General features: G+C 47.4%; 8 protein-coding genes across 8 annotated transcripts; 4 read left to right on the forward strand and 4 right to left on the reverse strand.

Annotated features, from left to right (window-relative positions):
* Positions 1 to 55: 55 nt before the first annotated feature.
* On the reverse strand, positions 56 to 1,083 carry BO85DRAFT_369246 (uncharacterized protein; the record flags this gene model as incomplete). Its single annotated transcript, XM_025655911.1, has 3 exons — positions 56 to 274; positions 353 to 593; positions 650 to 1,083. 3 exons carry the CDS (start codon positions 1,081 to 1,083, stop codon positions 56 to 58), a joined length of 894 nt encoding a protein of 297 aa, XP_025516832.1.
* A 2,335-nt stretch (positions 1,084 to 3,418) lies between these two features.
* Positions 3,419 to 4,561, forward strand: BO85DRAFT_467698 (arabinan endo-1,5-alpha-L-arabinosidase; the record flags this gene model as incomplete). Its single annotated transcript, XM_025662208.1, has 3 exons — positions 3,419 to 3,679; positions 3,753 to 4,232; positions 4,295 to 4,561. 3 exons carry the CDS (start codon positions 3,419 to 3,421, stop codon positions 4,514 to 4,516), a joined length of 963 nt encoding a protein of 320 aa, XP_025516833.1. The 3' UTR covers positions 4,517 to 4,561.
* A 383-nt stretch (positions 4,562 to 4,944) lies between these two features.
* Positions 4,945 to 5,744, reverse strand: BO85DRAFT_511321 (uncharacterized protein; the record flags this gene model as incomplete). The annotated part of the gene is made up of 3 exons (XM_025664586.1): positions 4,945 to 5,170; positions 5,226 to 5,565; positions 5,624 to 5,744. The coding sequence occupies 3 exons, from the start codon at positions 5,742 to 5,744 to the stop codon at positions 4,945 to 4,947; spliced, it is 687 nt and encodes a 228-aa protein (XP_025516834.1).
* A 2,769-nt stretch (positions 5,745 to 8,513) lies between these two features.
* Positions 8,514 to 9,109, reverse strand: BO85DRAFT_368515 (MARVEL domain-containing protein; the record flags this gene model as incomplete). Its single annotated transcript, XM_025655871.1, has 2 exons — positions 8,514 to 8,947; positions 9,013 to 9,109. 2 exons carry the CDS (start codon positions 9,107 to 9,109, stop codon positions 8,514 to 8,516), a joined length of 531 nt encoding a protein of 176 aa, XP_025516835.1.
* Positions 9,110 to 9,857: 748 nt separating this feature from the next.
* Positions 9,858 to 11,582, reverse strand: BO85DRAFT_467700 (Zn(II)2Cys6 transcription factor domain-containing protein; the record flags this gene model as incomplete). The annotated part of the gene is made up of 2 exons (XM_025662209.1): positions 11,437 to 11,582; positions 9,858 to 11,379 (listed from the first exon to the last, which is right to left on the reverse strand). Exons 1-2 carry the CDS (start codon positions 11,562 to 11,564, stop codon positions 9,858 to 9,860), a joined length of 1,650 nt encoding a protein of 549 aa, XP_025516836.1. The 5' UTR covers positions 11,565 to 11,582.
* A 613-nt stretch (positions 11,583 to 12,195) lies between these two features.
* BO85DRAFT_369034 (uncharacterized protein) lies at positions 12,196 to 13,326 on the forward strand (the record flags this gene model as incomplete). The annotated part of the gene is made up of 1 exon (XM_025655898.1): positions 12,196 to 13,326. A coding segment is annotated over one exon (1,131 nt), but the record flags the coding sequence as incomplete, so codon positions are not given.
* Positions 13,327 to 16,247: 2,921 nt separating this feature from the next.
* On the forward strand, positions 16,248 to 17,289 carry BO85DRAFT_437017 (intradiol ring-cleavage dioxygenase; the record flags this gene model as incomplete). Its single annotated transcript, XM_025658601.1, has 2 exons — positions 16,248 to 16,872; positions 16,931 to 17,289. 2 exons carry the CDS (start codon positions 16,248 to 16,250, stop codon positions 17,287 to 17,289), a joined length of 984 nt encoding a protein of 327 aa, XP_025516838.1.
* A 1,393-nt stretch (positions 17,290 to 18,682) lies between these two features.
* BO85DRAFT_369453 (tannase-domain-containing protein) lies at positions 18,683 to 19,687 on the forward strand (the record flags this gene model as incomplete). The annotated part of the gene is made up of 1 exon (XM_025655922.1): positions 18,683 to 19,687. A coding segment is annotated over one exon (1,005 nt), but the record flags the coding sequence as incomplete, so codon positions are not given.
* Between the last annotated feature and the right edge of the window lie 2,380 nt (positions 19,688 to 22,067).

Consider the following 22,067-nt stretch of genomic DNA (forward strand, 5'->3'; position numbering starts at 1 on the left):
GCATAATAATATTAGAGTAAGTATCTCCGGTTTGCCAAGGAAATACCACAATGCTCTAAGAAGTCCCGTCAGGCCCAACTGGAAACTTGGTTGTATCTGTTGATGAAGGTACAGCAGCCTGATAGCGCGTAAACAGGGCCAGAGAATCATTCCATCCCTCCCCTTCAACTTCGAATGGACATAGAGGCGACATCTCGATAACGAGTCTGTTCCCCAGGCAATGTGCGAATAGAATGCGGCCACGGCGGTTTCTCATGAACGAAAACAGCATAACCTAGGTGATGAGAAGCAAGAAGGGTTAACTTATATAGAAGCGTGAAAAAGCTTCCCATAAGAAATGGAGATGACATACAGGAACGACAGCATGCTTTCTGAAGTCTTTGTTTTCCAGTCGACTGATCATTACAAGGATGATGACCATGATCTCTTCCCTTAAGACCATTCCATCGGTGCCATCAACGCCATGGAACATCGAGGCCTTGACGTGTGGGTGCTTATTGCCGCGCAATGTCCAGTAACAGTATGGGCCCCATTGGTAGCTTTCCCTCTGTATGTACCACGGCTGTGGAATTGGGGGCTCATCAGGAATCCCGCTGTTCACGCATAAAGTGAGTCAGGCTCGCAGCATGGTTGCAGAAAATGCACGTACATATGGTGTCTCCATCCAGTCACCGACTTCAAGGCTAGCATATCACCCTGAGTGCCTTTGCGGGGTGCAATGTCCACTTCTGTAAGCAAACGAGAACACATTGTTTCCGCCCATTCCCCACCGCTACCCCATGGTCTGGACAATCTGTAACCTATCGGACATCCATTTAGGAGAATATTCTCTTCACATGAAATCCTCTCATTTCCTTCCACGGGCGCAAGATTTCTTTCGTAACGTCGTAGATCCCCCTCCTTCCACGGAATGAAGTAACGCACGTTCAGCCCTGAGGTAACAGACTGGTGATCAAGGCTTACAAGGGACAGCGGCAGACGAGCGAGTACTTCGGTTGGAACAGTGCCAGTTTTAGCGTTCCAGAGGATAGAGCAGGTCTGTTCCAGCGTTTCTAAAGCTTCTTCAGCCTTGTCGTTGTCCATGATGGAGAGCCTTCTCATACTCCCCACGATTCGACCCCAGGTTCGTTTAATGGACATAGTAAGAGTGCGAGCTTTCAGCGAAAGGCGGAAAAGTTAGAGAGCTGAATGGCAAATGACCGCGTCAGAATCCTGTCATCAGCGGAACATACTAACACTGTCACCAAAATGTGTATAGCCCGCTAGTCCGTTTTCGGACAGGACCCTTGAAAGTGAATGCCTGGTAATGATCTGAATACAGCCAACATGCTGAATAATTCTCATTGTACTCTATGATGATACATGCGCATCTGACATGAATGATCTGGCGTCGCGTAACAGGAAAGATCATATACAGGCAGTTACTCCAAGTTATTACGAACCTGCCACTAAAATCACCGCAAAATGACCCGAGCCGATCGCCCAGCCTAGTGGACTTGCTTTCAAAGTCAGGGACAGATTGATCTCCGATAGACCGTTCTGGTGCAGCAGGCGAAAGATTCAATTGGCAGTCATAACATGTCCATTATACTCACCTGCATGATCGCTTTCCGAGGACGATTATAAAGCGGAAATTTACTCGCTACACCTTCACGGATTCCCAACGTATCTCACTCTTTGCCTGTCAGATAGGCCTGTCATGTGAGTAATATCTTTCTAGATCAGGTGGGACAATAAGGAAATCACATCCAGGCAGTCCGATGTATACCCGGATAAATTAATTAGCTTGGCAGAGCCTGAAGCTTATCAGTGAAAGGTGGAGCTCTGAGTGAGAAGTGGATATGCACTCCGTATCCGTAATTCCGTACCTATCTTCAGAGGATTAGTGTTTCGGGTTGAAAGTTCTAACCAGTAGCTACATCTTGGCCGATACCCTTTTGGGAAAGCTGTGCGCACTGTAAGCCCCAGGCCCACTGATAAAACCCTTGATGTTTGCGATCGTCTCATAGCTGACAGTGATCGCCTATAATTGACCGATCCTAACTTGGACCCTGTCGCTAGAAGTGTTTGACTAGTTTAGACTGTTTGTATTATTGACCACGTCTATGGCCGTCTACTTTGCTGATTTTTACTCCCCATGCAGGTTGGCCCTCGACTTCTTTTTACCCAATAGTAACGTTACGTATACACACAGGCCTGTTTGACGCTGGAATCGCTCGTATGGAAGTATGGAAGTAAGCATCGAACCTTTTCTATCAAGAAGTGGCATCGCCGTGAACACAGCGAGATTAGCTTCTTCTATCTTCCGAAGGCAGGGTATGCGGTGGCAGCACCAGTAGCACCGCTGGCTTGAAATCTGAGACATACTCGGAGCGAATTGGTCTTAGCGGGTGACTTAGATCCTACTTCCGCCTCCTACGCAGTGCCCACTTACGATTGTGGCGCTTCAGGGACATGAAAGTGTTCCACTTCGTTGCAACGCCTGTCACCAATGAATCCTTAGCGGAAGAAACACCCCCCACTATAACCAGCCCTATTCTATGTTTGTCGGCTGTCCAACTGCCGAAGAAGAGTGAGCCTGATCATGCCCTTTCAAGGTACAAAAGGATGTATTTCTACAATATCATGGCTCAGAGCGTACTTATTTTGAAACTCACTTCCGCAGGCACAACCGTAGGCAGCAGAGCTCTATCCACAGTACTATCCAGCTATGTTGGCCCACTCTGAGATTTGTGGTGACATGGGCAATCCCACCGCCTAATGAACGGTTGAACAAAATTATAGCGGAAAGGGAGACATAATGCCGGCACTTTCTGATCCGAGGTTAATATTTGGATCACGAAGCCTGAAGGGTTTTGCATTTTCAATTTTGCTAAACGGGAAATTAAACTGAAGCGAGGGGCTATTGTGACTATATAGAAATATTTTGAATTTAATTGGCCCCATATTCCTGTATGTATAACTGCGACCAAAGTAAATTTGAATATGGCTTAGCATGCGACTGAAGACATTCGGGGGCATCTTAGGCTTTGTACCTTTCCTAGCGACCTTGCGGTGGTGGATCCCTTGGTTCTGGTCGTGCCTGTTCCTTCATATTTTGAGACTGCGAAACTAAGGATGGTGCTCCATAGACCTGTAAGCTCTCGATGATTGGTTTGCACCGGCATCCTAGGCAGTTCGGGTGATGTTTCCAAAGTAACATGAAATCAGTCAGGGTACAGTTGCTTTGAACATACCCCACCTTCATGTCTGCGGGTGGTACAGGGTGCTTGGGGGACACGGATGTCCAGGAGAGATATTTCACCTGAAAACCCCTTTTCTCGTGCCCAGCTGAGAATTATAGGCTTATTTATTTATTTGGGGACGGCCCTCACTGCTTTCCTAAGTACTACATCACCTTCTGCCTCTTTCTCAAGCCATGCTTTTGAATCTTGCAGCCCTCGCCATCCTCCCCGGCTTGGCCTATGCCTACGCCAACCCTGAGCCGTGCTCGGGTCTATGTGTCATTAGTGACCCTGGTCTCATGCGCCGCGTATCCGATGGCAAATACTTCCGCTTTTCCACTGGTGGTGAGATCACGTACGCCACCTCGGACTCCCTGAACGGCCCCTGGGAAGGGGTTGGATCTGTTGTCCCTGCTGGTTCAAAGATCAACCTCGCTGGAAACACAGACTTGTGGGTGAGTTGCGGAGTCCAGACTGTACGCTACGCTACTGTTTGCCTCACATTGCTAATACCCTGTGTCAATAAAGGCACCCGATGTTCATTACATCGAACAAACCTACTACGTATTCTATGCGGTCTCCACGTTCGGCACCCAGAATTCTGCCATCGGCCTCGCCACCTCCCCTACCATGGAGCTCAACACCTGGACTGACCATGGATCGATCGGCGTTTCTTCTCACAGTGGCAAGCTTTACAATACCATTGATCCCAATCTCATCAAAGCTGATGGGGCTTTCTACATGAACTTTGGCTCTTTCTACGACGACATATACCAGGTCCCGATGAACGCAGCGGGAACCAAGTCTGCTGGCAGCTCTGCATACAACCTTGCCTTCAACTCCACGGGAAGTCAGGCCGAAGAAGGAGCATACATGTACCAGCACGGTAACTACTACTATCTTTTTTTCTCGTCGGGTACATGCTGTGGTCTTGACACCGATCGCCCGGCCCCTGGCGAGGAATATAAGATTATGGTTTGTCGCAGCACCAAGGCTACCGGTGGATTTGTAAGTTTCTCCAGGTTATGGGTTCTGGTGGTTTGTTCTCTAACGCTGATTCAAACAAATAGGTCGATAAAGATGGTAATGATTGCCAGGCTAACGGCGGCACTCCCGTGTTAGAAAGTCACGATAACGTCTACGCACCTGGTGGCCAGGGTGTCTTTGATGATCCTGAATACGGCCCGATCCTTTACTATCATTACCTCAACACTGACATCGGCTATGCTGATGGCGACAAGCAGTTTGGCTGGAATGTCATTAACTGGTCTGGCGGATGGCCCTCTGTCTAAGCTTATGCTTTTGCACGTTCTTGAAATGTAAACTGGGGTGAACTGGCTATATGTGCATTATGGTTGCTGAGTTTATGTCTTGTTTGTGTACAATATCCTTCTCCCTCGCATTCTGAATCACATACAGAGTGAAATACTAGATAGAAATACATGTCACGACTATTCAAATGCTAAAGCCCATCCACTTGACGAATTCAGTGTTCGGTTCTGATGCATTGATGCATCAATGCATTTCCTAACCTCACCGGGCCGTGCAAATGCTTCAACAAATGCCGATACATCTCTCGGGAGTGTTTCCTCAGACTGAGCAAAGATCCTCTTAACAAATCAACCCATATTGCTGCGCATCTGACCAAGCACCAAGAGGAATGAATCGCCGGCGTACAAAGCAAACGAAACTACTGGTTCGCTCCCATAATCTCAGTATTTCAACTAACGAATCGAGCCTTGTCCGCCAGCAAAACAATGGCTAAAATGATGACAACCAATTGCTCCATACAGGCAGGATCGCTCACCCGCCAGGGGCCACATCTCTGGATGACTAAGAAGTCATCATTACCAATTGCTCCCGTGTTGAGGTATTCGTGGTATGACACCTGCGCCTTTGCGAACAGGAGATAGATCTCGTTCGCGTACTGCGAAGTTAGGAGGTGTCTGCTGTTGTTAGCATACACTCGAACAATACAATTCCAAGTGCAGCAACACTTACTGGCCATTCAGGAATACCGTGGAACCGTTTTTCTTGATCAGCCCGACTAACTCTGCCGTCTCCTGCATAGAAACCGTTGCCGCGCTTTGGTCTGTATGACCGAGCTGTTTTCTCTTTACTTCGCAGAGACCCCGGGTTTTACCACTATTCTTGGTCACCATGGCGCCGTCGGTGATTGTTGTAAATCGAGCGTTAGTAAAATCAAGTTGAAACGAGACGCATTCAATGGTCCACTTCACATCATGATTGCCGGACAGGCCTGTAACAGCTTGTAAAAAGAGTAGAAGCGCAGCGTTCACAATTGCCTCGTCTGAGGCGTAATACTTTCCTCCGGGGACCTCTTTTCATCGCAATCAGCTATCAGAGCTGAAAACATAGTGTGCCAATTTCTCACTAACCTTGGTTGCCAGTATCGAGCCAGGGGATGGATCCTCTTAACTTTCTTTTTCTGTTCCTGGTGGTGGGAATGTCGGGCGGCGGAATGTAGTTCAAGTCCTGCTGATAGCGTAGGACGGGCATAAAGGAGCCGGCCCACAACGGATCCGATTCGACCAAGTTGTCAGCTGGTATCTTGGCCTCTATCAACGCCAGGTATCTTTTGAATTCCTTAGACCCATCAACAACTGCGATGGCTTGTTTCAAAGTTGCGTCGTCAATGCCATATTCAAACATTCTCTGATAAAATTGATCCCTAGGTCGAGGGAAAGGCCATATAGTCCGAAACATAACAAATTGTTTACGAAGCACTTTGCTTCCTGAGGCCATCTTCTTAATCGAATGTAGCGTGGAATTCTTTAACTTGCCCAATTTCTCCAGCATCTTCCAATCGTCTTGGGTCTCAGGTAGTGCGAAGCTACCAGCCCAGCTGTCTTTCTCCACCTCCTCAGTCTTCTTCTTGGCATCTGGGTCGCTCATCTTTCGATCAGAGTTGGGGTGGCGTTTCGTTCAGTAGACACTCGTTGTGTTGCAGCAGTTGTTATGGTGAAAATGAGATTATATGTGTTGCAGCAGTTATGGTTGGTGCACGAGGACGAGAAAGAGAGGCGGTCCTGTGTTTCTCAAAATGCCTGAACGGGGTCCATGTAGTAGGTAAGGCAGGCCTTCTCACCTCTCTCATCTACAATTGTTTCTCAGGTGGCCTATTCACTCGAATTACCAGCCCACGGTATTCTATGATGTTAGGCTTAGCCCTAAAAAACTATTCACCACTCGCACAGACATACATACAATCTCGTGCACAGTCATCTAATTTGAATATACGGTCTCTTTTAGCGCAGCTCAGTGTTACCTTTCTGTAACACACAAGCCTCGAAGCTTAGTATTCGAAGTAAATGTTCACTGGGGTAAAAGATGTTCGGCTGTAAATGTGTGTATATATACTATGTCCGGGGGTGTGTGCATTGGACCGATTACTATGCAACCTGAACTCCTAGATTGGAGGCAGATCTGTCATCCCGATCACACCTGCTACCAAGGATTATGGGCGTCACCCAGAAGCTGGTAAAGTTGTACAGACATATACTACTGGTGGTAGCAAATGGGTACAAGTACAGCACGGTTTTGTCTGGCCGACAGTCAACGAGTGAACAGTTTAAACTACTAGTAGTACTACACTTGATAATACCTCTCTATGCTGATGTATCGATTGACTGTTTATGTGCAGCGAACCGAATCTGTGAAGGGTGCTTGCCTGGTGATGTTTTCTAAGCGCGAGAACCTGTCAGACGGCTTAGAATCATGATCTCTCTGCGGTACGGACTCGGTAAAACGAAGGCATGTTCAAACTCAAAAGGCATGGACTTTCTCATTATTCTATTCAAATTTATCAATATATGGTTGGCCAATTTAAAATAAGCTCTGCAAACACTTGCGTCATTTTAGTACATAGCCAAGCCGTTAAGCTGGGACCCGTCTTTTCAAGTTAGTTGTGTATAGAATGAAGCAATATTATCTTACCTGCCTTCACTTTAGCTGCCACTTCCCAGCAAGAACTGTTCCAAGTTTTCGATCTTCCTTCGCCTCGGAGAGGCTAAAACGTAGTTGTCCTCGCCATGTCCAGGCTTTTGTCGGGTAATATCGATGAACCTCACGAATGACGATGGACGGTAGCTATGTTCTATATGGCTGTGAGTCCTGCGCACGCTATGCTCAGACATGGGGTGATGTCGCTGTTACCTATTCAATATAATGAAGCTAACCGATAGTCATAAGCTGCACATTGTTCTTCCTCAATATCTCACACAGTCTCTACATTGCCATAATTTCATTCAATACACCAATTGTGTCTTTCCGGCTCTCTTTCCACCTGATCTATAAACGGGGACTGCACAATGATCGCATTCTATGTTAAGCGCCTGATAAGATTCCGAATGCAAGCTTTGCGATTCGCAACGTCCTTGGTGTTGTCGGGCAAATCATTGCCTCAGGAACTGGACCGAGTGGACAACCCTCCACCCTTCTGCATTTAGATAAGAGGGTTAATGATAAACAACATCTAAATTGAAAGGATTTGGCAACCATATTAACTTTATGCAACATGAATCTGATACATACGACCACAGGGTGTGGAAAACAGGGCTTCCCGTCCGCTCAGCCGTACTTAAGCCACACGCCGGGAGGTTAGTAGTTGGGTGGGTGACCACCAGCGAATCCCTTCTGTTGTATGTTTTTTGCATCACTTTTCTCTTTTTGGTAAGGAGTGTAACAAACCTAGAGTACAAACTGTTCTACAAGGAGTGGGTAGTAGGTAGATATATTGATTTCCATTTCTGTACTTTTTCCTTTGATTCGCACAAATAAAGTGAAAGTTTCTGATTATGCTAAGTGAATAAAAAACGGCGTGCATTCTGGACGGTGTGATGATGAGTAAAGGACACTGGTCATTAATAGGGCTTTAATTTTCACCAAATTAGAGTCTCGGTGATTAATATATTTAAAAATAATCTATATGTATATATATTCCTACTTCATAACTGACTCCGGGAAATTGGGTCCTAGCTTAATGGCTTGGCTATGTAGCAAAGTAGTGCAAAAGTAGATTGCAGAGCTCATCCGGGTTCTGGCACCGGATGTTGCTGGAATAAACCCATGCAGTAGGTTCCCAATATTCCCGATATTCTTGTTCGCCCAGACTGAAGAAACTAACTCTGTATATGCTCTAGCATAACCTCTATTTATCTGAAGACGTCTCAACGAACACGATACAGAAAACATAGGAAGTATGTTTTTGGGCAGCTGTGTTGGCACCCATAGTTGTGTTGCTCACAGGGATTTCAATATCCTGGTGCCTTAAACTGGTGTCGTGGTCTCGATGGTCGATGTCTTCTGCCGGCGAGTGCTGTTAAAGACAAGCTTTATGGTCGGAATAGTCGTGATCATAAAGAGCAGCCATTCTAATGCGCCGAAGACTACTGCAACCTTGAGCAGCACACAGTCATTCTCTTCCGCTGGACATGGATTACTCCCCACATTAACCGCCACGGCAATGAAACCCGCGAGCCATGAGAGAAGAGCCACAACCTCAACAATGACAGAAACAGAGCCAATCACTGCATGCTCTGCGAAGCTGATTCCTGCAGCGAAGAAGAGGAAGATAACGCCCAGAAATGTCCACCCAGCACAGAACATCAAGAAGCCCCACTCGTCAGGGACGCCGGCGTAAGCGTAGAAGTTTCCGTATACGAAGTGCACGTAGTCAGTGTGGCCACGATAGACGTGGATAGCTAGGCGATGGTAGTCAGAATAGATGGATATCTTGATGGAGTAGGATACATTGGTGGGTTCATACCGTAGCCATCTGTCACAATGACGATGATGGCGAAGATGAGCTGCAGCGCTCGCAGGGTAACATCGACCGTTCTATTCGCTGCTATGTTTATGGCCATTTTCTTGGCCATGATATGCAACGCTCTGTGATCGAAACTAAAGCGGTGATTGGAAACGTCGAGTTAACGAAGAACTGAGGAACGCGAAGTAGACGAAGAGATAGAGATCGTAGACTCAGGGAGCGGGATGCGGTCCTCTTAATAACCTGCCCCGGTAGTCAGATATTTATTTTGGTGCCTGAAGTTATTTAACTCGTTTGAATATACTGCTAAAAGCCATTTCAGTCTCTCTCCTGCATTTTTGATACCATTCTCATGCATCCTGCAATGATATTGACGGAAATGAGGGCGCTGCGGCGGGGCCAAGCCGAGTCAAAAATGTGACCATACTTGATTAAGGACTAGAGGAGCACACGGACCAATAAGCATCAATAAACTGTCAAAAGACCGAGATCATCTCCACTTATGCATCCCTTGAGTCTTTACTTAATCCGGTTTAGCAGCAACAAACACCGAGCTGAGCTCCACCAGCACTTTAACGGCGCATGAAAGGCCTCAATCAGACTCCCGGGAGATGCAGGGTAAAAGACACAACATTGATAACACATTGCCCATGCAGACGTAATCACGATAAACAACCACCTGATTCGGACGAGATTTTATGTGGTTTTTTATATATCATGCTATGCATTCAGCACAGGACGGGACAGAGATCAGCGATGCGAGCAGCTTAGCTAGAGTTTGATGGGTCTCTCCATACACATACAGACATCAGCCGCTTCTGTGCACAATTGAGCCACTAAATATCTTATATCTCGATAGCTTCTGACCAGTACATCCAACCATCCTGGCAAGAATAATCAGTATGACCCCACCCTTGCATGAGGGGCGGGCTGGGTCGCTGGAAAATAACGTCTACGACGCGGCGGCTCTCCATATTGAATCTTGGAGACACCGAGTAACCGTACACTCTCTGTCCTTCGATAATGTCGCAGGCAGTCAGCGGAGCGCTGGGAGAAGGAGTAAAACTGGAAGACGTCTCTAGGGCGGCCAGTCGAGCACCGATGGCTGCCAGAATTCGCCCATCGGCGGGACCCTCGCGGCTCTGTTCGGTAAGTAATGCCGTTGCCAAAGAACGCAGTGACGGATTTCTGCACTTGATGCCCACGATGAAGAGAGGACTAACAATTCCCAGGCGTGTTGAGAAGCGTTTGAAAGCACTGGGTTTGGTCCGCCGCCTTAGCCGCGCCGACGCGGCAGCATCACTTATTATGCTCTGAAATTGGTCATGATGTTCATCGTACGATGTTTCATACGGGCTGTGAGCACACAAGATGAAAATTAACGCCGATGTCAGCTGTGTCCGAATCGCATAAATTTCTGCCAGCATGTCCAAATCTCTCGGCGTCGGCGTCGGCGTCGCGGACGAACATCGGCCTTGCAGCGTCGTGACGAGCGCTGCGAGGCAATCAAGGACAGAACGACACTCGGCCGCCGCATCAGATTGAGCCTTACACATGGTGGGATCATGCTCTTTCCAGTTTGAATACGTGTATCGCAGATGTGAAGCCTCCTCAATGAACTGATAGGATCGATAAAGACAGTGCATTGCGGCGTCAATCGCAAGCTCTGGTTCACAAAACTCATCGTCTCCAGTCGGTACTCTAGGAAAGTCCAGGTACATATATTGCGGTGTTTGGGACAAACCGTAGCTGCCAATCAGGAGGTTTATCTTTACTAGTGCATCTTTGATTGTACTGAGCATTTTGGCAGATGAAACTTGCCAGCGATGCTGTTCGGCCTGGGTCAGGATCTGTACGGCGCCAAGGAAATGAGTGAACGCATTTTGCTCGTGTTGGCTTAGGATCTCCACGTAGGCTAGGACCATGGATGCCAGAGCCAGGGACTCTGCACCGACGCTCCTATCGTGAAAATCAGATCTCAGCCTTGCTAGGGCCGAGCCATAATAGTTCCAGGTGGAGTAGGGCCGATGGCCGATCAAGTTTATCTGCGATGATTCATACGCCGCCCCGAAAGCGACCGCGGCGGCCTTGACACATTCGACCTGACTTGATAGCTGGAGAAATATACGTCCCCAAGCACTATCTTCTCGCGGAGAACAGCCTCTGTTATCTAGAGACAACACATGAGCTGCAAGATAGCTTAACCTTTCCGCATGACTGTCCATTGTGACCCCACATTTTAAAGCAGGTTGCAAAGCTGATGACAATGATGACTTGGCTTCATGGCTGTAACCGCCGCACACTCGACCAGATTGAAGACACCGCCAACACAGGGGCTTTTGCTCGTCGCACTTGACCCGACGTGCCCTGTATCTTGGTCAGTCGACTTTGTGCCATGATGGCAAGATGAAGACCATGCCATACTTGCAAGTCACGCAGCCTCGTTTTGATTGCGAAACAACGACGCGGACCCGCTTTGATGAGGGAGCGGAAGAGTTATTGCCGGATTGCGGAGCTGTAGAGAGGCTATTATTATTCGAGAGCCCCTCCATGATTGCCGCAAAGCTGATGTTGACCAATGTAAAGAAGACAGACAGTATTGGTCCATCAGCCGTGGCTGGGTTTAGTGCATCCTCGGACCGGAATAACTCCGGATCCAACCCAACCCTTAGTGCTTACTTAACAAGCAACTTTCGTCGTCTAAAGGACTCTCTGACATATCGGAAGTCATTTATAGAAGTCACCGCTGCCAACGAAACTTCTCCGAATACCAACTTAAATTCATCTAGGCAACGGAGGTGTTAATATCACGTAGACAACATGTGGAGTCTGTGACAGCATATCCCGCTGGCTAGAGTGTTGGTGATCAATCTGGGGGTGGAGTCCCTTGTCAATTGCTTAAGCCGTTCTAGGCTCAACCTTATTTTCCCAGATGGTCCCAAGGGTTGCATTGGATCATCCCTTCCTTTGTCTCCCTTCCCACCCCCTTGAATCCTCACCTTCCGTTTCTCTCTTCAAATTCCTTCTCTCCCCCACTACTAATGTCTCCTGTTTTACGGCGGCCCTTTAGGCCTTCTTGCGAATCCACAAATGACTAATCTGTCGCGTCTGCGTCACCTAATTTCTGGTAGATTATCTCTACATCCAACGGGCTTATTGTTAGGCGTATTCAGTGTTCTTTAACTCCTCTCAATCAGCTATTACCGTTCAACAAGCTACCGCGACCCTACATCCTATTTTTTCGATCCAAATCGTGCCTACGAACAACGCTACTCCGCCCACCGAATCCAGGAAGCGAAGACTTTTCTCAGCAGGGCTGGCGATTTCCCTCCCCGAGCAAAGCCACCCGGTAATAGTCAGCCTACAATTTGCGTGGGGATAGTGACGGTTCGCCGAAGAAGAGAACAGTATGTAGGGTTGACAATCGCCTCCCTTCTGGAGGGACTTACCGATTCGGAACGAGACACTATGTTCCTTGATCTGCTCATTGGACATACTGATCCCTCTACCCATCCAATTTTCTCGGAGAAGTGGGTAGAAGTCCTACCCGACCGCGTCCTCCTGTACCCGAAAGAGGATGACCCCGATTACGAGCAAATCCGCGAATGGGAGGAAGGAGGATGGTATCGCAACAAGACCATCTACGACTTTACGCATTTGATGAAGGATTGTTATGATACTGGTGCAGATTATGTCGCTATGGTTGAAGATGATACATTGGCTGCCAAGGGCTGGCTTTCTTCTACGCTACACGCACTTGACGTGATCCAGCAGCGCAGCATAGCAGGGCAAGACTGGGTCTATCTTCGCCTCTTTTATGTTGATGACCTCCTGGGATGGAACTCGGAGGAGTGGCCGAGATATCTCGCGTTGTCTTCTGTTGGCTGGGTAGCTTTAACAGGAGTCATGGTATTAATAGAGAGGAGATTCTTCAAGTCAACACCCGCAAGTGCTGTCTGGACAATATCTCTCCTTTTCATCCCAGCATTCATCGGACTACACTTCATCGCAGGACGGCAGACAATGTGGCCCATTCGTCCCGGCGTCCATGAAATGAACAAATACGGATGCTGCTCGCAGGGCCTGGTATTTCCGCGTTCGATAGTGCCGCGATTTCTGGAACATACCGGCCTGACAACCGACTGGTTGGTTGATATGATGGTAGAGAGAATTGCCAACCGACAAGGGTGGAAACGTTATGTGGTAGTGCCCCCAGTCCTCCAACATATCGGTGCGACAAGTTCGAAAGGTTATGGATTTGACAAGTCGGCAAAGACAATCTGGAATTTCAGATACGAAGAGTATCCCTATTGATAGGCAGCTCATCGACTGGGTTTTACTCGCCGGTTACATATCTCTACTGCTGTATAGTATCTAATACAGCGAACAGCGATTAGTCCATGATGAATAATCACTCTATCCTCCTTGAAAGGTCCGATTGAAAGATATTAGCCTGGTATAATCTAAAAACGGCGCTTTAATAGTAGCATTATAATCACCAAACTAGGGTGTCTGAGCTAGGTTCAGTTACTATTCTCGCCGCCGCATTCTCCTAGACTAGTTACGCAAGCGTGTTAGCAGGGGCCGCAGTAGCTGCGTATCTGACTAGCGAAGAAGTACAACAGCGCTACGCACGTCTGCGGAATTAATGCGGTCATCTACCTGGTCGGACAGTAAATTATTGCTTGCTAAAACGAAATTCCTCAAAACTTTCAAAGCGTTGTAGAGCTCCAGTGATAACAACGTGGGCCAGGCAGCCAGCTGCAGGGAGGCGCTACCTTCAAAAGGTAGGCGGAGCGTAGGTATGTCGGCTGCGACAATCGTTTGTAGTTGTTGCGCTACGCGTGTTGCTTTCCAAATTCCCCCGGAGCATATTCATCAGACACAATATGACGTTGACCCTGGCTCGATTCCCGCTCACCGCTATAGTCTGTTCGTCCAAATCTACAGCTCGCTTTCTCCATTAAGCGCCAGAGAGGCCAGTACCGTCATTCGGACGAAGATGTGAGGATCCAGGTGATCTTACATTCACTGTTAGCTTGAAAGAGACGCGTGTCTGAGTCTCTTGGCTCAAAACTCTAGTCTTTCGTCGGATAGCCTAGTGGTGTGGATCCCAGAGGTCTCACTGCCTGAAGCACACCAGGCTGACTCTGACAGAACTGGTACGAAGACATATCTATCTCTGGGTTCCTCATCTTTTCTAGCATTAATTTGATTAGAATGGGGGAAACATCTCAACAAACACTACTTAGAACCCAAGTTGCATCTACAGCGAAAGCCTATAAGAATTTACCACATTAGGCGTGGGTATTTCTATTACTTTGGGGTAGACATGGACTGACACGAGCCTTCTTGCCAACGAGGCCGAAGGAGGCATACCCAGGGACTTTGTATCTACAGAGAAAGCCGGGAGGAATTCACCACATTGGGCGTGGGTGTTTCTATTGATTTCGGGTAGAGATATGGACTGAACTTCATCCTGACCCTGACATTGATTAAGGCCAGGAATATATGGAACTCAGGGTTATGAGGAAAGATACTGAAGATACTCAAGATACTGGATAGATGGAACTGTATATGCATTGTTTGAGTCAGCATGGAAGGCCTAAAAGGAATAAGCATATTGGAAGCAGAGTATAGACGAATAGAGAGGATAGTGGTTTGCAGGTAACTGGTTAGCCAGTTACAACACTTGTTTATATCTTCATATCTTGTATGACTACGCTTTGCTTGTGTTGTGTTTGGTTGTGTTTGGTTACAGCGACGACCTTTCTATATTATGGCATGCGTTGCTTCGTGATTTATATGTTTACTGCAAGTTTGAGGGATTCGACGGCGTTCAGGGCTATATGCCTGCTTCAAGTGGTGAAGCACCTGCATAGCTAGCATCTTACTTAGCGGGATCGATCAGGTAGAAGAATATGACTTGAATATGAATTGAATTGGCTTACCGCACCCCTTCCTATCATAGTTCTGTGTCTATTACGGAGTGCCTGGTATATTCGTCGAGCCAGCAAATCAATCAGATGGGGTCTGGAACCATTTCCGGTGTTTTCTCTTCACAGTCCTGCTCATTCACAAAGTATGCGGGTCGCAGATCCCTCTCCCAAATAACTCCGTGGAGTGGATTCATTCCGCTCCAAAATAATTATCTGGTACGTAGTACTAGAGTGAACGGGTCCTGGTCTTAGCGCTTCAACCCCGATCGATTGACAACTAACTATTAGTCCCCCGTAGCTGATTAAGCGGACATTCGCGGAGAGACAAACTCCACTCAAGTGGACCCAAGGAACGATGGAGGCCTATGATATCCTCCAACGCCAGCCCTTCATCCACAGGATCTAGGGTCATCCTGCTGCTCAATCCAGTGCTATCTCTGACACCGACAAGGCACATGTAGAATCAATGTTAGGCAGCTAAGTTTGAAGAACGCCAGGCCATTCGGTCTTGTCTTGGTTTCCTCCACCAAGAAGAGTTACATTGTGTGGGGCAGGTTGGTATATCGATTTCCGCAGTGGGAATATTCCCACTACGACATGTCTCATTAGGTACCGTGCCTTTGATATTGCGGCCTCAATACAGGAATGCTAAATCCACATGGGCGCGGCAAGACTGAAGAGATACAACCTGACAAATTACTAGTGAATCTGTCAAGAGTCTTCGGGGCCCATCCGACTCTTGTTCTCTTCCACAGGACCTTGCACGTGTTACTACGCTAGGAAGTGTGTCAATGGGCAGGTTTCTGACTAGTACCAATGCTAATCAATTTCTCAATTACTTGCACAAGACATGTTACGGTACTTACCGGTTAATATAAACATTCGTTGGAGGGCGAAACCCCACCCGCTGAAGAATGGATACTCGATGGACGGAGTATACCAATGAGAAGCAATTGATTTCTCGTCCGGTTGAGTACTCCGTCATGTACTCTATTTTTGCAATACTTGGCGCAGTGTTTTTGACGCACGCGAAGCTGGTGTATTCGTCTCAAGCTGGAGTCACGTATGTAGTATCCCTATCTCAACATCGATTTCAGTCCTGTCATGGTCCACAAACCGGATGAGTTCATATCCATTATGTAGAAACTGGACGGCTAAGTAGCGGATTTCGGCTCCATTAGTTAAATCAATGCTAACCGGTGACTCTATATACAGGGCCGTCCGCCGGGGTAGAGAAGATGTTTCCTCCATCCCACAACAGCTCATTCCAATCCTTAAGTTGAATACCTGATTACAATGCATCTTTCTTCTATACTCCCAGTCTTGGCCCTAGTAGCCACTGCTATTTCCCATGCCGGACCGCACGATATCCTGAGTCATAGCGAGATAAGCCGTCGCTCCGCAATGAGTATGATGTGTCGCAAGAGCATCTCCCAGTACCATGAGCAGCGCTGGAAGCGCAATATTGACCGCCGCTGGCATGGACACAACACTACCTTCTCAGTTCATACTGAGGCGCCCTACTTCGAGACTATCCAGAACGGTACTTGCGTGTTGACTCCCGAGGTTACTCAAGGACCCTATGTCTACCCTCCTTCGCAAACCCTCCGTCAGGACATAAGTGAGGGCCAGCCTGGTGTACCACTGTGGCTAGATATTGGTGTTCTTAACATGGCTACATGTGAGCCTCTTGAAGATGTTCTTATTGATATCTGGCATTGCAATGCCACGGGTTCCTACTCCAGCTTCACGCACCTGTCGCCGAACACCCCTTTCCCTGAGATTCTTAAGCAGGAGGGCATCAATGAGAGCGACTTCAAGATGGGTGTCACTGACCTGCATACTGATGACACTACCTTTCTGCGCGGAATGTGGCCTACTGATAAACACGGTATGATGGAAATGAAAACTATCTTCCCTGGTAAGTATAGGGATTGCTGCAGCTTCACTTCAACTCTTACTAATGAATTTTACTGCAGGATTCTATATCCAGCGTACAATCCACATCCACGTCCAAGTTCACACCGACTGGTCTCTCCGTGAAAATGGTACTATTATGACTGGTAATACTGTCAGCACTGGCCAGCTTTATTTCGATGAAGCACTGGAACAGAAGATTATGTCTCTTGAGCCCTACGTCTCTCACACGCAAATCAACCGTACCACCAACGCCGATGACCTTGTTTTCCCTTACGACACGGCTGGAGGCTTCAATCCTGTTGTTAATGTAGTACCCATGGATGGAAAGGACGTGACTAAGGGAATGATTGGTTACATTACCCTTGGTGTTGATACCAGTGCCATTGAACATGGTGACAACTATGTCGGCGACCCATAGAACTCTCAGGCCTCGGAGCCAATGAATGATGATCCTCGGGTTGCTAGTCTCTAGACTATCGCACATGTGTTAGGTTGCAGGATTGCTTCCTTCTTTTCTGTGGCTTTACGGGCGTGCCGGTATAGACTCTTTGCTGAGGAACTGAATCAGGTCGGTGATTATAGACATCAGGCAGTGCATAAAGTCATAGATTGACAGAAGTCACTATTATATTCTATCTGCTACCTTCAGACCTCCCACAGGATCGTAGGTAAAGTAATTGTTGCTACGAAGCGGTCCGGCTCAGTCTTACTTGAAATGTCACTACAATCGTCGAGGCAGACGTAATTTAGAAGATCCTCACTAGAATAGATACTTGTTCATGCATCACGGTGTGAACCAAATATTGAAGATATTACCATAGTTCCATAAATAATATATTTAGCCCAATTCCTGGATAATATATAATATCTTTTTCTGTAATAGTTCTGATTTCACAAAAATACCGAGAGCGCGTCTTACAATAAAAATAATAAGATAATATACTTATTCACCTGTACCCCCCTCTCAAAATAATATCAAACCTGCAAGTAGATATGTTAAGGATATCTAGACAGGCTTGATTACTAATATAATTCTTTTTTGAGGTCTTTTATGATTAGGAGTACTGACTTTATCCTCTTGTATTTGAGTAATATAATAGTGGTGATTGTTGTGTTTGTTTGTAAATACTTGATATCATCAAGCCAGTCTCTTGATAACAGTATGTCTGTGGCGGTCTGGAAGACTCTGCAGATATCTTCAGTTAGAGTATCCTGATAATTGGCGGGGTCACCAAAAAAAAAGCAGCTTAAGTCTAATATCAGGTTAACCGGGGATGATGGCATGCATATGCGTAAATGTGCCTCCACAGTCAATGGAGATGGTAGTTTTGTGGACTGCCATGGTACTCGACTTGTCTCTTGATAAGCTGGTGTGATATTACTCAATTAATCTTGAGAAGAGCAGTCATGAATATTGTTGTCCTAGTCTTGCGGAGACGCAAGTTTTCAAATGCCGTTATGTCGACGGTCTTCGGATCGAAGATTCAACAGGCCACCGATCCTATAGCACGGTTTAATTTCCAAAAAGCGTGCATTTCCACGGCCACTCGCACCTTACAATTGCTGGCAGCATCAAACCCCCGTCGGGTTTGGATATGGATAGCCTCTGGACCCGCGGGATCCGCTTGCCGATCACGTGCTGTTGACAGGATGAGCATTGCATATATTCGTGCATTTTCGGGGGAATTATAGAAACTCTAACCTGGTCCTGAAAGATGGGACCGACAATGATATAAAGTCTAATGAGACTCGCGAAGCATTATTCCCACAGCTCAACATATAGCACCTATTACGCCACAACTGAACAATGACCTTTACCGCTTTACATTTCAGCCATGTGCTTATGGCTGGCGTCACCAATATTTGCAACGCTACCTTTCTTGAAATGTTCCTCCGAAGATATTAGCCTCCCTCGCATGCCAGAAGTGACGATGTTGTCGGTTGCGGCCGAGCGCCTCGAGAACTACTCCCTCATTGCAGAAGTTGCGAACCCGGAAAGACACTACGACATCAACCTCAACTTCTGCAATGTCACAATCAACTACGGCCACGAATGCTGGAAGGACAACGTGCAGGTTACAGTGTGGCTCCCACTGGAAGGCTGGAACGGCCGACTCAGCGGTATTGGCGGTTCTGGGCTGTCTTCACTTTGGACATATAACCGCTTTACGCCCGCTGTGGCACGAGGTTATGCTGCTGTTGGAACTGATGCGGGTCATGTCCGTAATCCACTGGACGCGACTAGTTGGGTCCTTGATACAGCGGGAAATGTTAACTTCTTCTTCCTGCAAAACTTTTTTGCCCTCTCCCAAAGTGAGGCAGCGGTTATTGCGAAGAATGTCATCACGGACCTCTACGGCCAGGGGCCACGGTACTCCTACTGGGACGGTTGCTCGACAGGTGGCCGCCAGGGCCTTACGTCGGCTCAGCGATATCCCACCGCTTACGATGGGATTCTTGCCGGAGCACCAGCTATCAACGGGGCGACGTTCGTTCCAGCCATGTATTACCCGAAGTTTGTCATGGACCAAATGAGCCACCCGTTGTCGCAATGCACATTTGACGCCATTCGTAATGCCACCGCTGAGGCGTGTGACAACCTAGACGGTGTTCTAGATGACATCATATCTGCCCCAGACAAGTGTGATTTTGACCCATACTCGCTGGTGGCTAAAAGCTTTGAGGGTAGTGAGGAAGAAAGTACGATCAGTACCAACGATGCTGCAGTTGTGCAGAGGTTATGGGATGGTTCTAGACAGACAGATGGGTCCCTTATCTGGTACAGTATGAGCAAAGGCACCTGCTCCGATGGCTGACACTTCGCTAGACTTCTCCGAGTGTCTGTAAGGCCAATGCTGCTTCCAGATCGGTGTGGGAGCATAAAAGACTGTATAACAATCAGTGTTCGCACTGTGACGACTAGTACAATCAGAAAAACGTACAATCTTGTAAAGACCCCGATAAGAGAGTAAGGAAATAGCATTGCGCGTCTTCGTTCCCTGGTTTGGAGCAGAAACAACGAAGCAGGATCCCTAGACTGGCTGTTAGAGGAGCATTTCCAACCTCTTGGCAGTACGGTAGTTGATGTGAAGACGAAGGGTAGAGGGTAGAAATCCGACCTATGTGAATCTCCAGAGGTTGGGTTAGTGGCTGGATGACAGGAAGAAGAGGCGAAGGGTCAGCTGACCCTGGCTGGAGTGGAGGTCTACTAAACAGGTAATCATAAGGACTGCTCTTACACGGTCGCCCGGCTCTGGAGGAATTCAGGGATTCAAGTGAATTTTCTCGGCTCGCTGATCATATAGCTTTACCATACTAAAAGGGAAACTCTCTTTCTTGTCTCGAATGACCGTGTTCAATGCCTCTGGTTCCGCAGCCGGGCCTTGAGAGGGCGTGCGACTATGTCATGAGATGGTTTCAATGGAGCCAACTGGTACTGGGATAATTAATCAGGACACTCACCAATGCAAGAGCAAGATCTTGCAGAGCAGTGGTGACTGAAAGTTTCTGGCCCACACCATGAGATGACAGCCACGGATGCCTCTTGCTACTACCACTGTTGAATATCAGAAGCAGCGGCGATAAACGGGACTAGGACTATTACAGTCAGTCCTGCGCGAAAACGGTTGCCACCTGTCTGATAGTGCATTAGTAGGCTTCGACGCATGCATAATCAACGTATACAGTGCTGGTGAGGTGATTCCCCTCAGCTTCAATTGAGGTTTCGACATTCATGGAGTACTTTTTACCGTAGGCCAAGTAATACTTGCAAGCTACCAACGAGACACTACTGCTGGCCGACCAGCTGGGGCTTCAACCAGATGCAATATTTGCCGAGTTAGTAATAGTCCAGCCTCTGCAGTTTGGCTCACAAATACTAGTTAGTCTGCCTGGTTACATGCCAAGAATACCGCTGACAGTACAGAGGCGAGGAGCTGGGATATTTATGAGAGCTCGCCTGAAGCCAGAAAAGTAGAGGATCCATTGCTTTCTCCAAACCTAAGTAACTGCGAGATCATATTTTCTCTTTCAATTTCCCTCTTTCGTATGGGGCTCTTGGCGAGCACAGTTGTCGCCTCTCCACTTGGTATTTTCTTTATGCTTTTCAGTCTTCACTGTGTGTGTAAGCTGACAGGTCTTCGAAGTCATTAAAGATGCGGACGATCTAGTCAGAAATAATTGGTCGGAGTCGGCTATTAGTGAGAAGGAATTACAACGCTAAGACAATGGAGGCGGGATGAGCTAGTTGACGTCTGATAACCTAAGAGGATTGGGCCCAAGGTTGAGCGGATACTGTGCAGGCCGTACACATCATATCATTATTTTCAGATAATTAACTAGGAAGAGCTTGTCCAATGACGTGGAGGCTATTCTCGTGTGTTGGCGTTCCTTGCTATAGTACGTATACTTGGTGCTCCCAGCTAATCTGAATAGTTGCGGCTGTGGATCATTAGAGTGAGCTGTCGAAACGGAATACGGGCACTGGGCATGATCCCTAAATTTTGAGTTTATACGGCGGTTCAACAGAGAGGAAATGACGGAAGCAAGCAAACAAGTAAGCCGGTGTTGGTAGTCATTGTCTCCTAACCTATTTCTGGAACAGAAATCCCTCCCCCCGGCTTTTTCCCTTTTTTCAGTACCTTTCTCAACCCCATCTTCAACGCAGCACTTAATGCGATCGGGCCCGTGCCAATTGTTCTCATTACTGGTATACTCCTCATGCCTCAAAAGTCGATCATCCTTGTACTGAACCACTCTCCGCAGTGGCTCTCGAGGCGGGCTTTCGACGCCCTCACTCTCACTAGAGATTTGGGAAGCCACCGCAGATATAGAAAGGTGTGCTTTCGGTTGAGGGCCCGTGGGGCATCTGAGAGGTCTACTTCTCTAATGGTAAACAATTCTCCGCAGTGGTTTTCCAGGATATCGCTCGTATGGCTTGAGATCACCACGACCTCATCTTCGGCTGTATCCAAGGTATCGGAGTCGATCAAATGACCCCATCCCTTCGCTTTGGGTCTTGTCGGCTGTTTTCTCTGCTTGCTTTACAGCTCCTGAGACATACAGACATGTCTCTGAAGACTAGATATGCATCTTCAACCATATTGACACCATGTCTGCTGGTGCTTGCCCCATTTGCATCTGTTGAATCTGTTGCATCTGTTGCATTTGGTATACATTACCTGCCCATGTCCCTAT

This window comes from Aspergillus piperis, assembly GCF_003184755.1.
Source record: "Aspergillus piperis CBS 112811 unplaced genomic scaffold BO85scaffold_6, whole genome shotgun sequence".
Classification (NCBI taxonomy): Eukaryota; Fungi; Ascomycota; class Eurotiomycetes; order Eurotiales; family Aspergillaceae; genus Aspergillus; species Aspergillus piperis.